The sequence below is a fragment of the Sturnira hondurensis genome, unplaced genomic scaffold (genome assembly GCF_014824575.4).
Source record: "Sturnira hondurensis isolate 20B ecotype Veracruz unplaced genomic scaffold, ASM1482457v3 Scaffold0005279, whole genome shotgun sequence".
NCBI lineage: Eukaryota > Metazoa > Chordata > Mammalia > Chiroptera > Phyllostomidae > Sturnira > Sturnira hondurensis.
Genome location: NW_028077910.1, coordinates 17,466,629 through 17,484,677, shown reverse-complemented (window position 1 = coordinate 17,484,677; position 18,049 = coordinate 17,466,629). Strand labels below are relative to the sequence as shown.

The following is an 18,049-nucleotide window of genomic DNA, read 5'->3' as shown; positions in this document are numbered from 1 at the left end:
AGGACTGAGAATTTTAACATGTTTTTATTATGAATTTAGGCAAGTCTGTACCTCAGTTTCTAGCGCTCATCATTTGGAGATGAGTTGAGATAATGGTCTAATTAAAATAAAAAACAGTAATAGCTCACGTTTCCTGAGTGCTGATATGTGCCAGGCATCCTCCTAAATACTTGACGTATCTTGTCTTACTTGATCCTCGAAACTGTTTGCAGTGGAGATATGTCAGTTATATCTCAGTAAAACTAAGAAAAGAAACTTAAAATGGCACATGGGGTTTAATTTTTGAAAGGCTTTTATATTTCGGGAGTAGTGACATTTTTATATTAAATTCTTATATTAAATACCATTGTTATTCTTCTCTGCAGGTCCTGGTCTGGCAATCAGAGTGATATGTGCTGAAGAACCTTACATTTGTAAGGACTTTCCTGAAACCAACAATATTTTGAAAATAGTAGCGGATTTCTCTGCAAGTGTTAAAAAGGTACTAAGTTACATTGCATTTGTATGCTTTGAGAGCTCTAAACAGTTTAAGCGGATCAGTGCAAAGAATTGAATAGATTCTTGTACTCCAGAATTTATAGCAAATTTATTTGGCTTTCTTTACTTGAAGAGTCAGAGCGATTTTACCTTAGAAATGACTATGAAGAAAATATTCTAGAGACACTTAAATGCATACTTTTATTTCCAGTCGTAGAGCGGATTGGATACCCTGAATCCTTAAAAGTACTAGATGTGAAAAGCTGTTTTAAAATACTTTATATGTGTTGCAAGAAAGCAAGGGTATTTGTTTTAGCTCCATATTGAGGATGACTGGGAAAGTATTCTAGTCCTTCCGTAGACTTGGTGCCTAAATTTACAATCTGTGTGGTCTGAAAAACTGCAAGCTAAGAATTCAATTCTAATATAAAGTAGACCTTGGTTGACAGTGCTCATAGATGTCAAGCAAGAAGCAGTGTAAATTAATTTACTCTTTGAAATATCTCCAGTCAGGCCTCAAAGAATTCCCATCGATACAGGCCCAACAAGTATGAGCTTACAAAAAAAAATGACAAAGTATGTGTAGAAGCAAGGCTCCATGAATGAGAGCTAGTGGAAAGCAGCAGCACAGAACCCTCAAACACTGCGAGTACTGCAATTAGCAGACGGCATGACGTACATAAAATAAAAGAAGCAGTTGATAATAAGAATAAGGTATATGCTAAGAAGCTATCAGATGACTGGGCAGTTTTTAAAAAGTTAGGTTCTAGAAATGAAAATAACTAAAATTAAAAGCAGCTAAAGAAAGATGTTAAGAAATTATCCAGAAATCACAACAAAGCATCAAAGGGAAAATGTGGATAGAAGTTAAGACAGAATGGAAAGGTCAACTTGAACATATTTTCAGAGGAGATAATAGACAAAATATTTGAATTCCTTTACACTAGTTCAAGACCACACCTCGGATTCTGGAAAACATAATACATCTCTATCAGGATAAAGGAAAAGAATTTGACATTGAGCCGACACACCTAGCAAAGCTGTAGACTTCCTAAAGTCAAAGCAGCTCCAGGGAAAAGATTGATTTACCATACAAAGGAAAGACCATTCTACAGAAAGCACTGGTAAAAGCAAGAAGACTTCAAAGTCCCAAGAGAAAATATTTATGGACAGTAATGAATAGATGCACTGCCTTCTCAATAGAGACAGTGGCTTTTACCCTGCTTGTGTATTAGACTCATCTTGAGGGAGCTTTTGTTGTATGCTATGCTGGGACCCCTTCTTCCTAGAGTTTCTTACTTAACCTGGGATGGAACCTAATCATACCAAGTAATTTGAGTCTACAGGTAGGAGTGAGAACCACTGTCTAAAGGACTGACTTCGGGAGGAGCGAAAGGTTTCTAGGAGAAAGGTCTTAGGTACAAGAAAAAGTGGTAAACAAAGACAATGGTAAATGGCTAAAATTCAAACAAACATGGAAAATCTAATTACAACAATCTGTAATTTTTGGTGTTTATTTAAAAAACACTGTAATAATATATAAATAATAGCAGGTAAACCACAAGGGGATTGATGGGAGTTAAAGCTTTTAAAAATGATTGTATTGTTTGCCAGGAGGTTAGAGAGATTAATTCTCTTTTGTTAAATATGCATGCTAACATTTAAGGGGAACTACTAAAAGACTGAACATGGAGGTTTTAACTTTAAAACCAAAGGGAAATAAAGGAGCTGGGAGAATTCATCAGTTCACAATGTAAGAAAGGAGAAAGAAGCATAAAAAGTGGGAAAAATAGAAATTACTGAAGTGGTAGAATGAAATCAGCCATATCATTAAGCCACAATTAATTAGAAGGACTAGCATCTCTAGTTAAGACATAGATTGTCAAACTGGATTGAAAAGTAAAATCTACCTATAGTCTTTTTACCTATGAATTGAAGGGGTGAAAGTAAAAGAATGGAAAAATATACCACGTGAATAAGCCCCTCAAAAAGAAGTAGGAAGATTAATTTCAGACAAAATTGACTTTATGGCAAACAATTTTACTAGAGAGAAGGAGAAATAGGTTCCTTGCTGGTGACAGAGGATTAAAGCCTGGATATAAATCTAATCTGTATTTCTTATCCTGATACTTAATTTCTGATAGCCCTAGTCCTCAGGAATGAAGTTCTGATTAGATTTATATCCAGGCATAGCACACCCAAGTCAGAAGGCAATGCCCAACAGGATCTGTTGCTGTAAACCAGTAAGTGTAAATATGTCAGATAGTAATAGGGATACCAGAAGACTGAGTACCTTGTTTCTTGGAATCTTAAGAAATGTGTCTGGTTTTCTCAGCCGCATACGCTATTACAAAGAGTCAAAGCCTGCACTACAGAAGAGGACCAGGAGAAGCTAATGCAAATTACAAGTCTGCACTCACTGAATGCCTTCCTTCTGCCGATTAAAACTGTAGGTGTGCAGGTGAGTTGACCTGTGACAAAACCTTCTGCAGAGGTTCTCTCCACTAATACAGAAATAGGAATGAGTAAGGAACATGAAAATATATGTACCAAGTGTAGAAATGTAAAAAGGCAATGCTTTATATGATGCCTATGGAGTGAATAAGGTTGTAAGAACTTAATATTCAGGCTGAGATTTTGTAGTTTTGGAACATCTATCATCTTTAACGAAATTAAAAATTTAAAGAATGATTTGCATAGGGTCAGCTTGTTTGCTTCTGCCCTGAAGGATGGTCACCAGGAGGTCATGTTTTCATTTATCCTTCTTGGTGTGAAATACACTGTGGCTTTCAGCTGCAAGAAGGTGAACACGTTACACCATCAGGTTTCACCACTTATGGTCTTGTTCTCAGCCTGTGTACTTTTTAAACCAGTGCTCTGTTTCTGTCTCGTGTCTTTCCTCTCTTAGTTGTGGTAATGCACAGGAACATTGTTGTATTGTTCTTTCTTTCCAGTTGTAAAAGCACGTGAGGATAATGTAGTTTCAACTATTAGAGTACTATTCATAATTAGATTATATTCTTTATTTATGGGATTCTCAAGTGAGTTTCCAAGGGAAAAACCATCAGAGGGTAGAGAAGAGGAAGGTTTCTTTTCTGTTGTTTAGCGTTTGTAGCAAAATGAAAACTATAAAAGGTGTCAATAATTTAACTTAAAATGGTGTGATGTCAGTACTAGGCTAATGAGTTTATAATGGCCTTGTAGAGTAGAATTATGTGTGGAAAGAAATGAACTGTTGGAGAGATTATTCATCTAGAATTTAATAAGCATATTCTTTTTGCTGAATTTGTTGGATGAGTAACTTTTTAAAAAATGAAGCTTATTCAGGTTCCACTACTCTTCCCATTAAAACAAAAGGCTTTTTTTTGTTGTTAGATGTTTAACTTCATTCTAGTCTCTTAGGTCTTTGGAGAGCCCTGGAAGCTCAGTAAAAATTGTGATACCTGGTTAGGATAGCAATGAAGTTTATTTTCTAAATACTAAAGTAAACCGTAATTATAAAAATAAAATCAAAATGCAGTACATTTGAAAGGAATTTTCTCTGATCTTGCTCTCCAACTGTTGTATGTGTTCTTCCACATACATTTATTTTAAAAAGAAGAGAATTACACAGACACGTTGTCACTTTTTTTTCTTAACCGAACATCATGAACTTACCTTCTCATGCCACTACACGTAGATTATTCTTAACTGCTGCCTTATATTCCATACATGGTTACACCATACTTTTAATCATTCCTCTACCTGTGGGCATTTCATTTTCATAGGCATTTTAGCAAGTTATGTTTTATTTCTTTAAGCAGTTACTCAGATGTACTTCTGTAAGATCATTTCCTGAATTAAAACCATGTACATTTTAAACTTTGATAGATACTATCAAATTAGCATTCCCACAGTCTTGAATTCTCGTCTTCTCAATATACTGGATATTAGGTAGTTCTCTAATGACTATTAAAATTGCTTTTCAGTTTGATTTTTTTAAGAGAAAATTACTTGGATTAAACAGAACAAAGAAAAAGGGAATTGGTATTAGTACAGTTTTATTCACTTTTTAAAAATTAACTATTGAAGCTGAGTTTAAAAGAAATTGATAAGTGAAAGTTTGTGAAATTATTTTTTACCACTGACCAAAGAATCCTTTATTCCCCCAGTCAGCACGGGCAGATCCTGTCTGCCTGATCAAGGCGCGTGCTGCCCACAGCTGGGCCTGCGCTTGGGCTGAAATCCCAGTGTGCCTCTGGCGCATGTTCAGTAAAGCCTTAAAATTACCACGACACTTTATGTCTGAACTGATTTAGGTGGACCTTAACATGAGATTTTAATTTAGGATTTATTTATATTACTAGAGAAATATCCATATATATACTTTTATAAAACAAGTTTTTTTCTCTCAAAGTAATTGTTATTAATGGTGTCACCATACATGAAATGTTTTCCAGTCCATCTTTTGACTTCTGGAAGACCATTAAATTTAAAGTTGGTTGTTTGTGCTTTTAGGGTGATTGTCGCTCCTATAGTTACGTGTGTGGAATCTCCAGCAAAGATGAACCTGACTGGGAGTCTCTCATCTTCCTGGCTAGGCTCATACCTCGCATGTGTCACAACATTAACAGGTGTGTTCTGCAGTGGGAACGGGCTGAGGTGTAATGGAAGGATGCGCTTTTAAGGTTTTCCCACTATCGAAGGACTGAAAGGCCCAAGCACAGATTCAGGTGCACACTTAGGTCACAGTCAAACAGGTTTTTAATAAGCTGTTGTGTTTTGTTCTTTCAACACAATACAATCATCTGTTTACTTTTTTGTTTGTTTAAACGAAAAATAGAAAGGATTTTTATTTTAGTATAAAATATTAAAGGCAGTTTTAAAACATGTCTTTCAAATTAGCAGTTTACCCTGGCTATTGGTTTTATGGTAACATTTCAAAAGGACTGAAAAAATATCTAAAGGTTGTATAGTTAATTTAATAATAATCTCAGGGGAAAACAAAGAAAAGAAATAGGCATGTGCCAGATATCATTAAAGTAACTACCTGTATAATTTATTTTCAATTTAGTTGGTCAGATTTATTTTTCCTTTGAGTTGCACATTAATTTTTATATTGGATATATCAACAGCTGATTCCCCTGAGTTGTTTGATCCCACCTCCTTCAAGCCGTGTTCCAAACCCAGCTTTTATTGACACCTGCAGTGGTGTGGCTTCCTACAAATGGAAGTTTACTGGAAGCTGAGTTACTCCTTTTAGAAGGAAACAGTAGCATACCAAGTTTGGGGTCCATTTGGTGACGTTTTTAATAAAGCGAAAAGGAGACTCTTTCTTTGGAATCAGTGTTTCCCAAAGTGAAAAGATTGACTAGTTGAATAAGTTTGGCAAATCCACCGTAGCTTCATCTTGGAGGTTTCCAGTGTGTATTATTAGCCTGTTACAATTTCTGAAGTTCTGCTGTAAAACAACTTGTTTATTTGTTCAGTTCAGTGTTTCTCCAGGCTTATGAGTATTAATTTCTTGGAGCTACCCTAACAAATGACCACAAACTGAGAGGTTTATCACGAGAAAAATTGTTCTCTCGCAGTGTGGGAGGCTAGGAGCCTGAGATCCAAGTGGCAGCAGGGCCCTTGCTCTCTCTGCCGGTTCTGGGGGAGGGTCCTTTCTTGGCCTTTCCTAGTTGCTGGCATTTGTTGGCAGTCCTTGGCTCGTTTCAGTGAAACTCCAGTCTCTGTCTCTATCCTCACACGGCCCTCTCCTGTGTGTATGTTTGTGTTCCCAAATTTCTTTTTAGAAGGACACCCAGTCATTGGGTTAACGGCCACCCTCATGCATTATAACCTTATTTTAACTTGGTGACATCTGCAAAGACCCTATTTTCACCACAGATTCCAGACAGATACGAAGTTTGGGAAACATTCTTTACTCCAAGACGTTACATAAAAAGAGGATTGCAATAATCACATATTATCTTTGCACATTCTGAGATATCGGTATTCTATAGAATATACTTCGAGGGGGTACACAGAACATAGACCCATCTATAATTGTATATCCTAACTCACCCATTGGGAGTGTCAAGTGAATAGGAGACGTGCCTAAGAGTGAATGGAAAGAATGTTATTCTATGTGCCTTGCTTCTCATACTAAATTGTAACTCTCTATGATGTTCTCCTCCCCTCTTCTAGGGTCGTTTATATATTTGGCCCACCAGTTAAAGAGCCTCCAACAGACGTTACTCCCACTTTCTTGACCACAGGGGTGCTCAGTACGTTACGCCAAGCTGATTTCGAGGCTCAGAACATTCTCAGGGAGTCTGGTGAGTTGCTCGTCTTCTTCATCACTGCACGCTTTACCTAGGATTTGGGAGCTGGCCTTGTGATTTCTAGTAGTAGAATGCAACTTCTAATGTTTAGGTGCTTTCATTTTTATTATTCATTTCTATGGATAATTCTGTGGTATTGCCTTCATATAAAATTTATTTGCCCTTTGGCCATTTGTAGACATGTGCACAGTGGCAGAAAACTTGAGTTGCTCAACTTGCATGCTCTCAGCTGAGGTTGAACAAGGCAGTATTCATCTCTCTTGTTTCAGTTCTCTTACTGTAAACAAATGTCCTTTCTGTAGTCCTTTTAGTGCCATATTTTTGTGCTTTTTGTTGGTGATCTCACTGTTTAAAATGTTCCCCCATGCATGGCGCTGAGTTGCTAAGTTTCCAAGCACAGGAAGGTTACGATGCGCCTTATAGAGAAAATACGTAGGTTAGATGAGACTTGTTCGTGTATGGATTACAGTGCTGTTGGCTGTGAGCCCAACGTTAATGAGTCTGCAGTAAGTGTTAAAAGGGTGTCTTTGAACAGAAGCACACATAAAACAAGGTTATGTACTGGCTGGTTAGTGAAAATGGAACCCAAGGCTTGCGAGAACCTAATTCTGTAGTTCCTCTAGAGGCAATAGGTTAGTGTTCGCTAATTCGGCATTGGCAGTATAGGCCTTAACAACCATGAATTACAGGAATAGACTTCATGTTTTTTATAGTTATGTGTACACACACACATACACGTAAAGCTATATAATGTATCACTACAGTCATCAAATTCTATTACTTGTATCTGTGATTGAGTTTACTTAAGATGCTATGAGAGCAGCTGGAAGCAATGAAGAACGACTGTGCTAACTGCGGGGGGCATTGTGTGTGTGTGTGTGTGTAAGTGTAATTTTAGGTGTTGTCTGGGAGGATTTTACTGACCGGGGTCAGAGAGCTTTCCATGGATGGTGGTGGGCTCTACATGTCAACCTCCTTTCTGTAGGGTATGCTGGAAAAATCAGCCAGATGCCAGTGATTTTGACACCATTACATTTTGATCGGGACCCACTTCAGAAGCAGCCTTCTTGCCAGAGATCTGTGGTTATTCGAACTTTTATTACTAGTGATTTCATGACTGGTATACCTGCAACACCTGGCAATGAGATCCCTGTAGAGGTAATTTATATATTTTCTTCTAATTTATATTTTAGTACCTCGTACATTTTATAATGTGGTGAATGGGATAGACTGTGACAATGTTGGTATTTCTGGGGTTGGTTTTCTGTTCATAAGACAGGCTTTTTATATCCACAATTGATTGTTTAGTACACTGTAGTAGAAAAAGGCCTTAAATTTATATCCCTGTAGATGTCTGATTACTAACTCTAACCTATAATTTTATTTAGTTTTGCCAACCAACCTCTAATTTTTAAATAGTCTTTATTCTCCAACTAAAGAACCTCAGGAGTGAAGAAGAGTTTATTAGAAATAAGGATGAGAAATGAGGGCACTATGACCAGAAACCCATGAATTGCTTAATGTCCAGCCTACTTGCAATTCCATTTTTGATCATCTCCCTCCTGTTAGTCCTTCACCATAATGTTCCAAAGGAGCTATTTGCTTACTAGCTGGTGAAAATCACAGTGAGCCTTTGTTAGCAGGACCACTGCCCCAGTGCTCTAGTGCAGGGCTCTGGTTACAGCTGCAGAGCTGGGTTGTGAGATGTGGCCTACGGTCTTGGTTTTCTTTAGGCTCAGATTTGCCAAATTTTTGTTCCGTCAGTGACCAGGCCTCCTGTACACTCGCAGTGGTTATTATGCTAGTGTGTTATGCACTGCCATGGTAGCCTCCGAGTTGTGTGTTTCAGCCACAGGTAGCTTGTGAAGAATTGGCTTCAACACATACAGTCTCTCATTTAGCTGCTGTAGCAATGCCAAATTGCCGTAAGAGTTTGTAAACACCTGTTGACCTGGAACACACACAGCTTGCAGGCTGGCACCTGTTTGTGAACTGTACTTTGAGTGGTACAGAACTTCAGTCACTGAAATCTGTAGAGGGAAGTAGGTTCACTGCGTGAAGTTAATCGGGGATCATCCCATATACACAGAGGACAGTAGTAAAAATAGATCACAGTTTCCAAGGGCTTGCAGATGCAAGCCCTTTAGGTCCTTTGGACATGCCACGGATTCTGGCTCTTCTATTTGTAATCTTTGTTTTATTACAGGTGGTGTTAAAGATGGTTACTGAGATTAAGAAGATTCCTGGTATTTCTCGAATTATGTATGACTTAACATCAAAGCCCCCAGGAACTACTGAGTGGGAGTAATAAACTTCTTGTTCTAAAGTACTGTGTGCAGTTTAACTTGATTATCGAAACCATTCCCAGTATTGACATAGGCAGTACTGTGAAGAGTACTGGAGCGGCTACATCACATCTGAATTCTTCACAGCCGAAATCTGTGGCCTGAGGGCTGCGTTGGGGATATCTAAAAGGGACTAAAGAGTTTGTACGGGTATAATCAAAGCATCATTGCCTACACTCAGACAGCTTGACACTGCATTTGCCTTTGCCTCACTTGTGTTTTTTGTATAAACTCACTGTTGCTATTGATGTCTCTGTCAATGAAGATGTATGAAGGTGGGTGAGTTGGGGGTAGCAATGGGATTCTGTTCCCTTACCAGTTTCTAAGAGCTGTTAGAAAAAACCCACTGTTTACCAGTGTGACTTAGTGCATATACCTGTGTTAGACTCTGAGTTTCCCTGTAAGTAACCTTAGTTCTCCAAATGTTGGGGGAAGTGATGAGCATATCGGATAAAGGTGGAGGTGGGCTGATCCGCCACTTTCGCAGTCCGCCGGCATTCTAAAATGTAAGCTACCTTAGTATGGCCAGCACCAGGGATCCGTTGAGGTACTTTAGAACTGTGTGCTGTCACAGCCGTAGGAGAAAGGAACTAGGAGTGGACTCGGTGTAAAATGTTTTCAAATCATGTTTCGGCTAGACATTATGTTGCTCACAGTCAGCCTTTTCACTAGGAAGGCGCTTTGTCCTCCTTGCCTCGTGTTGCCTGCTCTAGCAGCCGTGCACGGAAAGTTTCTGTTCTCTCCCTTGAGGAGACTATCTCTGGCATAGTGTAAAGTTAGAGAGCTTTAATCTCATTGGTCAGAGGGGAAGCTTTGAGACCACAAAACCCATCATGCATGCCTGCAGTTTACAAATGCATGCCCACGGCTTATAGCATCCAGTGAAGAGTTGTGCAATCAACTCTTAGATGTAATCTGTAGACAGATTTATCACCCACTGCCCGGAAGACTATGACTAGTCTGTGCAAGCCATTGCCAAACTTTGTAATCCTTCTACCAGCTGTAAGGAAGATTGGAGAACTGGTGTAGAACTTGTTGCCATTGCCACCAGTTTCTACCATTGCCACCAGGTCCTTCATAATATTTGTATAAGCACTCTAAAATTAGACAGTAGTAGACGTAGATTCTACAACCATCTCTCACTATTTTAGCTGATGTTACCGTTTCAGAGTGTTACCATGCTTTCCTTTGTTTACTTTTTAATTGAGGTATAATTGACATTGTATTAGTTTTTGGTGTCCATGTTTTTCTTATACTATTTCCATCTCAGGTTGCTGCCTCTTTATTTTCAAAATTCTGTATTAGAAAAAAATTTTTGTATGGGGTTCAGTGTTAGATAAACAGTAAAATTATATGTGGCAGATGCCTTCATTCTGGCTGGTCCAGAGGACAGGACGGCTGTTGCTGGACCGTCAAGGGGAGAGCTCTGTCTGTTGTAACAGACATCCTTCCCTGGGACCTAGGAGTCACATGACTTCTGCAAAACTTGAGAGGCTCATTCTCTGTCCTGATGATGGGTTATTCTTGAAGGCCTTTTGAAAAGAGGATTATGTTAGTAATTTGGCCTTAACAGATTTGGAGTCATGTTGTTCTAGAGCTGGAATAGACAGCCTATAAAAGGTTTACAAACATTTATGCTTATGTGAAAATTTTTCTCTTAACTAAAGTGTCTTATGATTTTGTTTTCAAGCAAGTACTAGGGAATATATATAGTAATAGTAATAGTGCTGTTGTTGTTCTCCCCCCAAAGTGTGTTCTAGGGGACATGGCTCCGCTGTGGTGGTCCGTGTGAAAGGGTCAGGTCATAGAAGCTTGGAAGGTGCTGCTCGCTTGTCCTTCCATCGTAGAGATCTTGGAGTCATAGTCTGTATTATATTCAAGGCTCTGAGAAATTGTGAAGTTAAAAAGTTAATTTTTTTTAAACCTAATGTGTTCCTGCTATTTGTCCACTAAATCCCTGCTTATATACTCCTATTTAATACTGGAAAAATGGTTTCTCCAAAACAGACCTTGACATGATACAGAGAAAAGATAAAAGTTCTGAAATTCAGAAATTCCCTAACAGTAAATACCTACTCTTCTTTTGCGAAGCACTGTTTTGTGCCGTACAGTATTACTCCGCACCTTCACAGTGTTTCACTCGTGCAGCTGAGAAATGGCAAGACTACAATCTTGTTCTACACTTAAGGAAACAGGCTCAGCTTAGTAGTGGTTACCTGGTGAGTTTCAGAATTAAACATGATCCGTGGTGGATCATGACTGCAGTCCCATCATTCACCACCTACCCGGGACACCTCTGTCTAATTAAATATATTTTATTTCTTTATACCTATTCGGAGGAGGGTGGCAGAGCAGTGGAAGCATCGTTTACTTCCAGGAATCTTTAAGACTGAACACCCAGTCCCACCTTCATGTCCCACCTACAATTGTCAGCTGTGTTAGAAATAACATAGGTAGCCTGGCATAATGTCTGAGAGGAAGTCTTTAGGTGTATCTGGGAGATAGAGGTTTACTGTTTCTCCGTATTTTGCTGCCTTCATCCTGAAACAGCTACATGCATATAGCCAAACAAGAATTGTAAGAGTTTGTTTCCTTGCTATGTTTTGGCCTATCTCCTGATCCCCTGTTTTACCGAAATACTTTGAGTCAACCCTCTAGAGAATGGAGGCACTCAGATCAGGCAGGTGGGGGGATGTATCCATCTTCAGTGCGTGGCCTTGGCATTAAAAAGCTGTGAGAACTTGCTCAAGTCATTTCTGTTTCTTTATCCGTAAGATGAGGCAGTTGGATAAACTGACAAGATCAAATCCAACCCTAAATTCTTATTTTATAAATAACAAGAAAAATCATTGCAGGAGAAAGAATGGAGAAAAGTAATAATTTTTTTAAAATATCAAAGGTAAACCTCAAAAATACATTGTACAATAAAATATTAATTTCCCTTCTCTTTCTTCAAAGCTATGGTGTACATAAGCAAGGTCCGAGCACTTGAGAAATCTGCGGTGATTATGACACTTGGAAAATACTCATCCACGCACACTCAGGGGCAGTCCCTTCGTTGTGTGTTTTTGGGAAGGTTGATGGAACATGCTTTTGCTTTGAGACTGCTGAAAAGTCTCCCACAATCAGTTACAGACAGCTCTGCTAACTGTTGGCACAGCTGGACTTAGAATCCAGGCTTTCGGGTGTCTACCTCGAAGGTAATGCTGTAAGGCCCTTCACGGTAAGGCTGACCAGGAAGTTACCGGTGTGTAATTGACCATCAGGGATGAATGTTCTTCCAAAGTGTTAATCACCTCCTTGTTGACAATTAGTGATTCATTTCTAGGGGTAGTACTATCTTTCAGAAATCCCTCTGACACTCATGCCCAGTGTAATATGCCTGTCTCTTTCCACCTCTCACACTAGTCCCCTTCACTGTTCTCCACACCCTGCTCCTCCCTCCCCGTCCTGAATTCTCACTGGAACATGCTGAGGACACTCCTCAGTGGATGCTCCTTTCATTCGCCCAAACTAAGAGTGACAGAACTGAGTGCAAGTTGGATGTCTCCACCCTTGGAAAGCACTCCTTTTGCCCCTACTGTGGTGGCTGAGCCACACAGGTGATGCAGGGAGACCGGGTGTTTTACCACCGGAGGGCTTTGGCAATAGCAGTGGTTGGCACCTTTGGTTCTTACATTCCTGAACGTCTCATTTAATGACGAGAGATTTGGACTCCCCACAGTGCCAAAATGCCAGCTCCCAGCCCTGGTCTTACGTGCTGAAGAGGCCCAGGTATTCAACCCTATCCAACGCTAACTTTTTGTTGGTGGTTCTAAACCCTGGGTGCCTATTAACTACTACCTGAGGAGTTGAGTCTGTGTAGTACCTACACCTCACAGTCAAACCAATTAAATCTGAATCTCAGTGGGGCCTGAGCATTGGTAGTTTTAAATCTCTTTCCTGGAATAAATTGTTAATGCGGAACCCACCTGGTCTATCTAGTTGTGGTTTAAAATCTTAGACGAACCCATAGGTGAGAAGAGAAGGCCACAGATACCGCCTTGTCGAAGATCTCACAGGTAAATTAGTTCGCAACTAGGGGCCAGACTCTGAAACTGATTCTACTGGTACTTGGTTGTGGCTCAGACACTCCAAAGGTCTGTTTGGTAATTAGGGCGGCTGGCATATATATTGTCTCTCTGTTGAGGCCTTAGTAACAACTACACCTTTCTTTCAACCCGTTCCTTCTGCTTTTTTTGTCAAAGAGGAGAAATCTACCCCTATGCTGCAGTCCCCTCTGCAAATCCAGTAGCCAGATGGTGAAACATTGTCCCCACTCAGAAATCCTGAAGCTCAGGAACAATCCTGTTGTTCAGGTAATTCTCTCGAGAGCTAGAGGGAATTACCTACCTGTAACCTAAGTTCCTTGAATGGGAGTTTTTTGAGCAGTTCCATCTTAATTTACTTGCCCCTTGAGGTCTTTGTTCAATAATAGTAGTACCTGTGGCATTTTTCTGACCTTGTTAAGAGCCCTTTGATTAGCAGAATCCTAAAACTGCAGGGAGTTTGGCTATTTCTGGGGTATTCTGGAGTATACGCTTTTGGAGAATACAGATGTTTAAGGTGAGTAACTTTCTGCCTTTGAATCTACTATGACCTTAAGGTATTAAGCGAAGAAGTGAATGTAAACTTTCAAGCAGACTTTTCATAAATATTTTGTTAACTGGCGTAAGCAATGTAGCTGTGAAACGATCATGTAATTGTTTATGGTACACCGAAATGTGTGTTGTGATAATGTTGGCAGAATCGCTTTGCTAAATTAATGTGAAATGACCGTGATGCCTTTTGTCTTTAATATACTTCATAAAGGAGGAAACAACTTCCACAATTTGTCGTTAAGCCTCAGTGTCCATGAGAAAGTCAGAAACGAGCAAAGAGGACAGACACTATCAGGATATGGGAAATAAGAAGTTGCATATACTATCAGGGGCTTCTGGGAAATACTTAATCTCTTCCACATGTGAGAGAGTAGGCAGCGTTTTGCCCAGAATGTTATCATTGAACATAGTGGACAGGAAATACTGGGGAGCCTTTTATTTAAATGACTAACTTAAAGGGTTTGTATTTGTGTTTCCAAAATTAAAGTCACACCCATGCTTATTTGACTTCTTGCATATTTATTTATATTTGGTCACATCTGTTCTCAATTTCTTAAATTACCTTTAATTTTTAATTTTTTTAAAATTTTTTACAAATTACCTTTATCTGATAGACAAGTTGGATCCTTTTCGTTGTTTGGAACTGTGTTATCAGAGTTGATCAAACCCATTAAAGTAAGTGTTTGTATTTGTGGGTTACCAGTGTGAAGATCAGAAGAAACAACCACGTTCAGAAACCAAGTTCAGCCATTACGTCTGGGTAGCTGCACTGCCCCGGGATGTTTCCTTTCACATCATTGGCCTGGTCTGGCCTTCTGCAATCCGAGAAGACTTGAATTTCACTGTGCGTTGAAAAGTCTTTATTGTTCTAACATGGCTCAGTATAATGCTGAGATTTCATCTTGGACGCTCAGAAATCTGTCATTCTCTTTTAGAAAATATTGCTATCATCAAAAGCTGTATGTCACACCATAGCTAAATAAGTTTTTTTTTGCAGATTGTTAGTGGATTATTATTTTTTTTTTAAGATTTTATTTATTTATCTTTAGAGGGGAAGAGAAGGAGAGAGGGAGAGAAACAACAATGTGTGGTTGCCTTTTGTGCATCCCCTGCTGGGAACTGGCCTGCAGGGAACTGGCCCGCAACCCAGGCATGTGCCCTGACTGGGAATCGAACCGCGATCATCTGAGTCGCAGGCCCATGCTCAGTCCACTGAGCTACACCAGCCAGGGCTGTTAGTGGATTATTTTAATGAGTTACATATATTAGATACTATACAAGCAGCTAGGAATTTCACTTTAACCTCAGTTACCCAAACAGTGTGTTAAATTCTAGTTAACACATTTTTATATTTCAGAATGCTATTCCATACGCAGTTTTGTATTTAAGTTTTTTTAGGCAATATGTAACCTGCCAGCACACTCTTTTTTAGAAAAATTAACACCATAGAGAAAATTATATTTAAAAAATTTCCACTTAATGTGGCTACATTAAATAGTGACACACATAAGAGCCTTTCAACAAGATTCCTTTCCTGCCTTGGCTGGTGTAGCTCAGTGGATTGAGCATGGACTGTGAAGCAAAAGGTTACTGGTTCAATTCCCAGTCAGGGCACATGCTTGAATTACGGGCCAAGTCTCCTGTAGGGGCCATAAAAGAGCCAATGGCACATTGATGTTTCTCTCCCTCTCTTTTTCCTTCTCTTCTCTCTCTCTAAAAGTAAATAAAAAAATTAAAAACATGCCTTTCCTAATTGCATTAGGATGATTGATATTTGTTCTAAGTAGGGAAAAAGTTTTAATGAACTAAAAAAAGTATTTTAGCTAAGTGCAAGAAAATTTCATCTGATTCTTCTGAAAAGCAACTTCTGTTACATGGTAAGGATGTAGTGTTAATAATGAATAGAAGTATTTATAGTGCTTTTTTTTAAAGAAAAAGTGCTAGGAATTAATACATGCTATGACTGTTTTGTGTTCAACAGTCCCCTTAAAACTTTTCAAGGACACGGCATCCCATCCAAATTCATATTACTTAGATTCGAGAATTAGTACTTGTCCTTGATGACTGAATAAGTGATGTAGCACATACTGAGATTTTCCTAAGGTTAGTAATAATTACCCAGAGACTTAAAATAAATGAGATATCTTGGAGTATCTTCGAAAATAATTCAATGTTTTTGCTGCTGCCCTAGCCTGTTTCCCACCATATTTTTGCTTAAAGAGTTATTAACAATATACCACTGAATGGGAACCGTTTCGAAAAATCTTTACTTTTTTTTTCTTGGTTAAGTTATTAAAGTATCTGACACATTTATTACAGAGGCCCCCAAACTTTCTCCTTCCACAGTTTTATTAGTAATTTTTTCTCTTATTAAAGATTCTATTTATTAGCAGTGAAGCGGGGAGAAAGAGGGAGAGAAATGTTAGTGCACGGTTGCAGACCCAGCACACAACCCAGGCATAGGAATCGAACCTGCCACCCTTTGGTTCACAGGCCGGCACTCAACCCCCTGAGCCACACCAGCCAGGGCACTAATTTTTTTAATAGTGACCCTAGGCCAAAAGTATCTAACAATTCCACTTATTAAGCGATAATCATGTTCAAACAAAAGGTAATTATGTCCTAACAAAGTAGTAGCTGTTTGCAAAAAAGTATTACATCTAAAGAAAAGATGTAGCCTTTTTTTAAAAGATTTTATTTATTTATCTTGGGAAGGGAAGGAGAGAGAGGGAGAGAGAGAAATAAATATCAACGTATGGTTGCCTCTCGTGCATCCCCTGCCGGGAACGGGGAACTGGCCTGCAACCCAGGCATGTGCCCTGACTGGGAATCGAACCGCGATCGAGTGGTTCGCAGGCCCGCACTCAATCCACTGAGCTACACCAGCCAGGGCAGAAAAGATGTATCCTTAAATAACTACAGTTAATTACGAGTGGCACGTGTGTATCGCTTGGGCATTGCACAACTTACCAAACAGATCGATTGACCACTGCCATCCTCATTGTCCCATGCTGATTTTCGCACAGTAGTTTTTTATCACACCAGCCACTGAAACCCAGTTTTGCTAAGATACGACATCACTGAAAGGAAGGTAGCAGGACCAGGACCCTGTGTTAAAACTGACTGTGACAGGCTAGGGGTTCGCCTGTGTCTATGTCAGTTGGCTGCAGTGGCTGGGAGTGCCTTAGGGAATGGTTTGAGAGCCATGGCATATGAGTATTTGATTTTTTTTCTTAGTTGTCTTAATTTCGAAGGGGATGTCTACAGTACACTTGTGTCCTTAATAAGGAAAGAGTTCTTGGTTTTGACATTTAAGCGTTGGAATATTTTGCAAAAAATACGGATATTTAAAAATCTCAAAGTGTCCTCTAAGAGTGGAGAAACGGTTAAACCATATATTACATAATATGTACACATATAGAATGTGCCTGGATCCAAGTTTGCTGTGCACTTTTCAAAAAATATTTTTAGAGTGGGGGAAAGGGAGGGAGAGAAACATCAATGTGTGGTTGCCTCTCACGTGGCTCCCACAGGGGACCTGGCCTGCAGCCCAGGCATGTGCCGTGACGGAATCGAACCAGCGATCTTTTGGTTCACAACTTGCGCCCAATTCACTGAGCTACACCAGCCAGCGCTGTTGTATATGTTGATTCACTTCAGAGCTTTCTTTGTCAGGTAAGTGTTGTTACTGCAGAGGCTTAAAACTATCCTATACTTCTAAACCTATACCAGAAGTGACTTTTAATTTACTGAATTTACACCATGCCAAATGTGTTATCTACGCATTTGTTACTACTATAGGGGAAAGAGTCACATCACACACACTTAAAGAAAATCTTTCTGTTAAGCAGATAGTGATGGCCATCCCTTGAAGAATGTGTTTTCTGAATTTAGAGATGTGTCTCGTTAAGGCAGAGGGAGAGTCAGCGCCGCTCACATCGGTTTGGGAGTAGGTGAGACCGAAAGCTCCCTGCAGGAGCACGGCCACCTCGCATACAGTTCCACCTTTGCGTGACTTTATCCTGAATCTCAGGAGAGAATCATTGCAGAAAATGTAAAAATTTTCCCTCTGAGGAATGGGAATGAGACTCTATTCAGAGATCTTAAGAGGATTCATGACGTAAAGTAAGATTCTTAGTTTGGGGACTGCACACAAGGAATAATATTCCTAATTTTGCTGATAAAACAGCCTGAAATCCAACCAACTTGGTCTACTTCTGACTCCACGTAGCCGTTACTCTGGGCAAGGCTGCAGGCAACAGCTAACAAAGGTGCCCGT

General features: G+C 39.4%; 1 protein-coding gene across 2 annotated transcripts in view; it reads left to right on the top strand.

Moving 5' to 3' along the window:
- GMPS (guanosine monophosphate synthase) overlaps positions 1-9,111 on the top strand; it is a 50,186-nt gene extending 41,075 nt beyond the window's left edge. For both annotated transcript variants that reach the window (XM_037046678.1, XM_037046677.1), the window contains 6 exons: positions 366-481; positions 2,813-2,938; positions 4,975-5,090; positions 6,649-6,779; positions 7,771-7,943; positions 8,992-9,111. In XM_037046678.1, the coding sequence (XP_036902573.1) occupies positions 366-481; positions 2,813-2,938; positions 4,975-5,090; positions 6,649-6,779; positions 7,771-7,943; positions 8,992-9,093 (764 nt within the window). In that variant the 3' untranslated portion in view covers positions 9,094-9,111. The remainder of the gene's footprint in view (positions 1-365; positions 482-2,812; positions 2,939-4,974; positions 5,091-6,648; positions 6,780-7,770; positions 7,944-8,991) is intronic.
- The last annotated feature ends 8,938 nt before the right edge of the window (positions 9,112-18,049 follow it).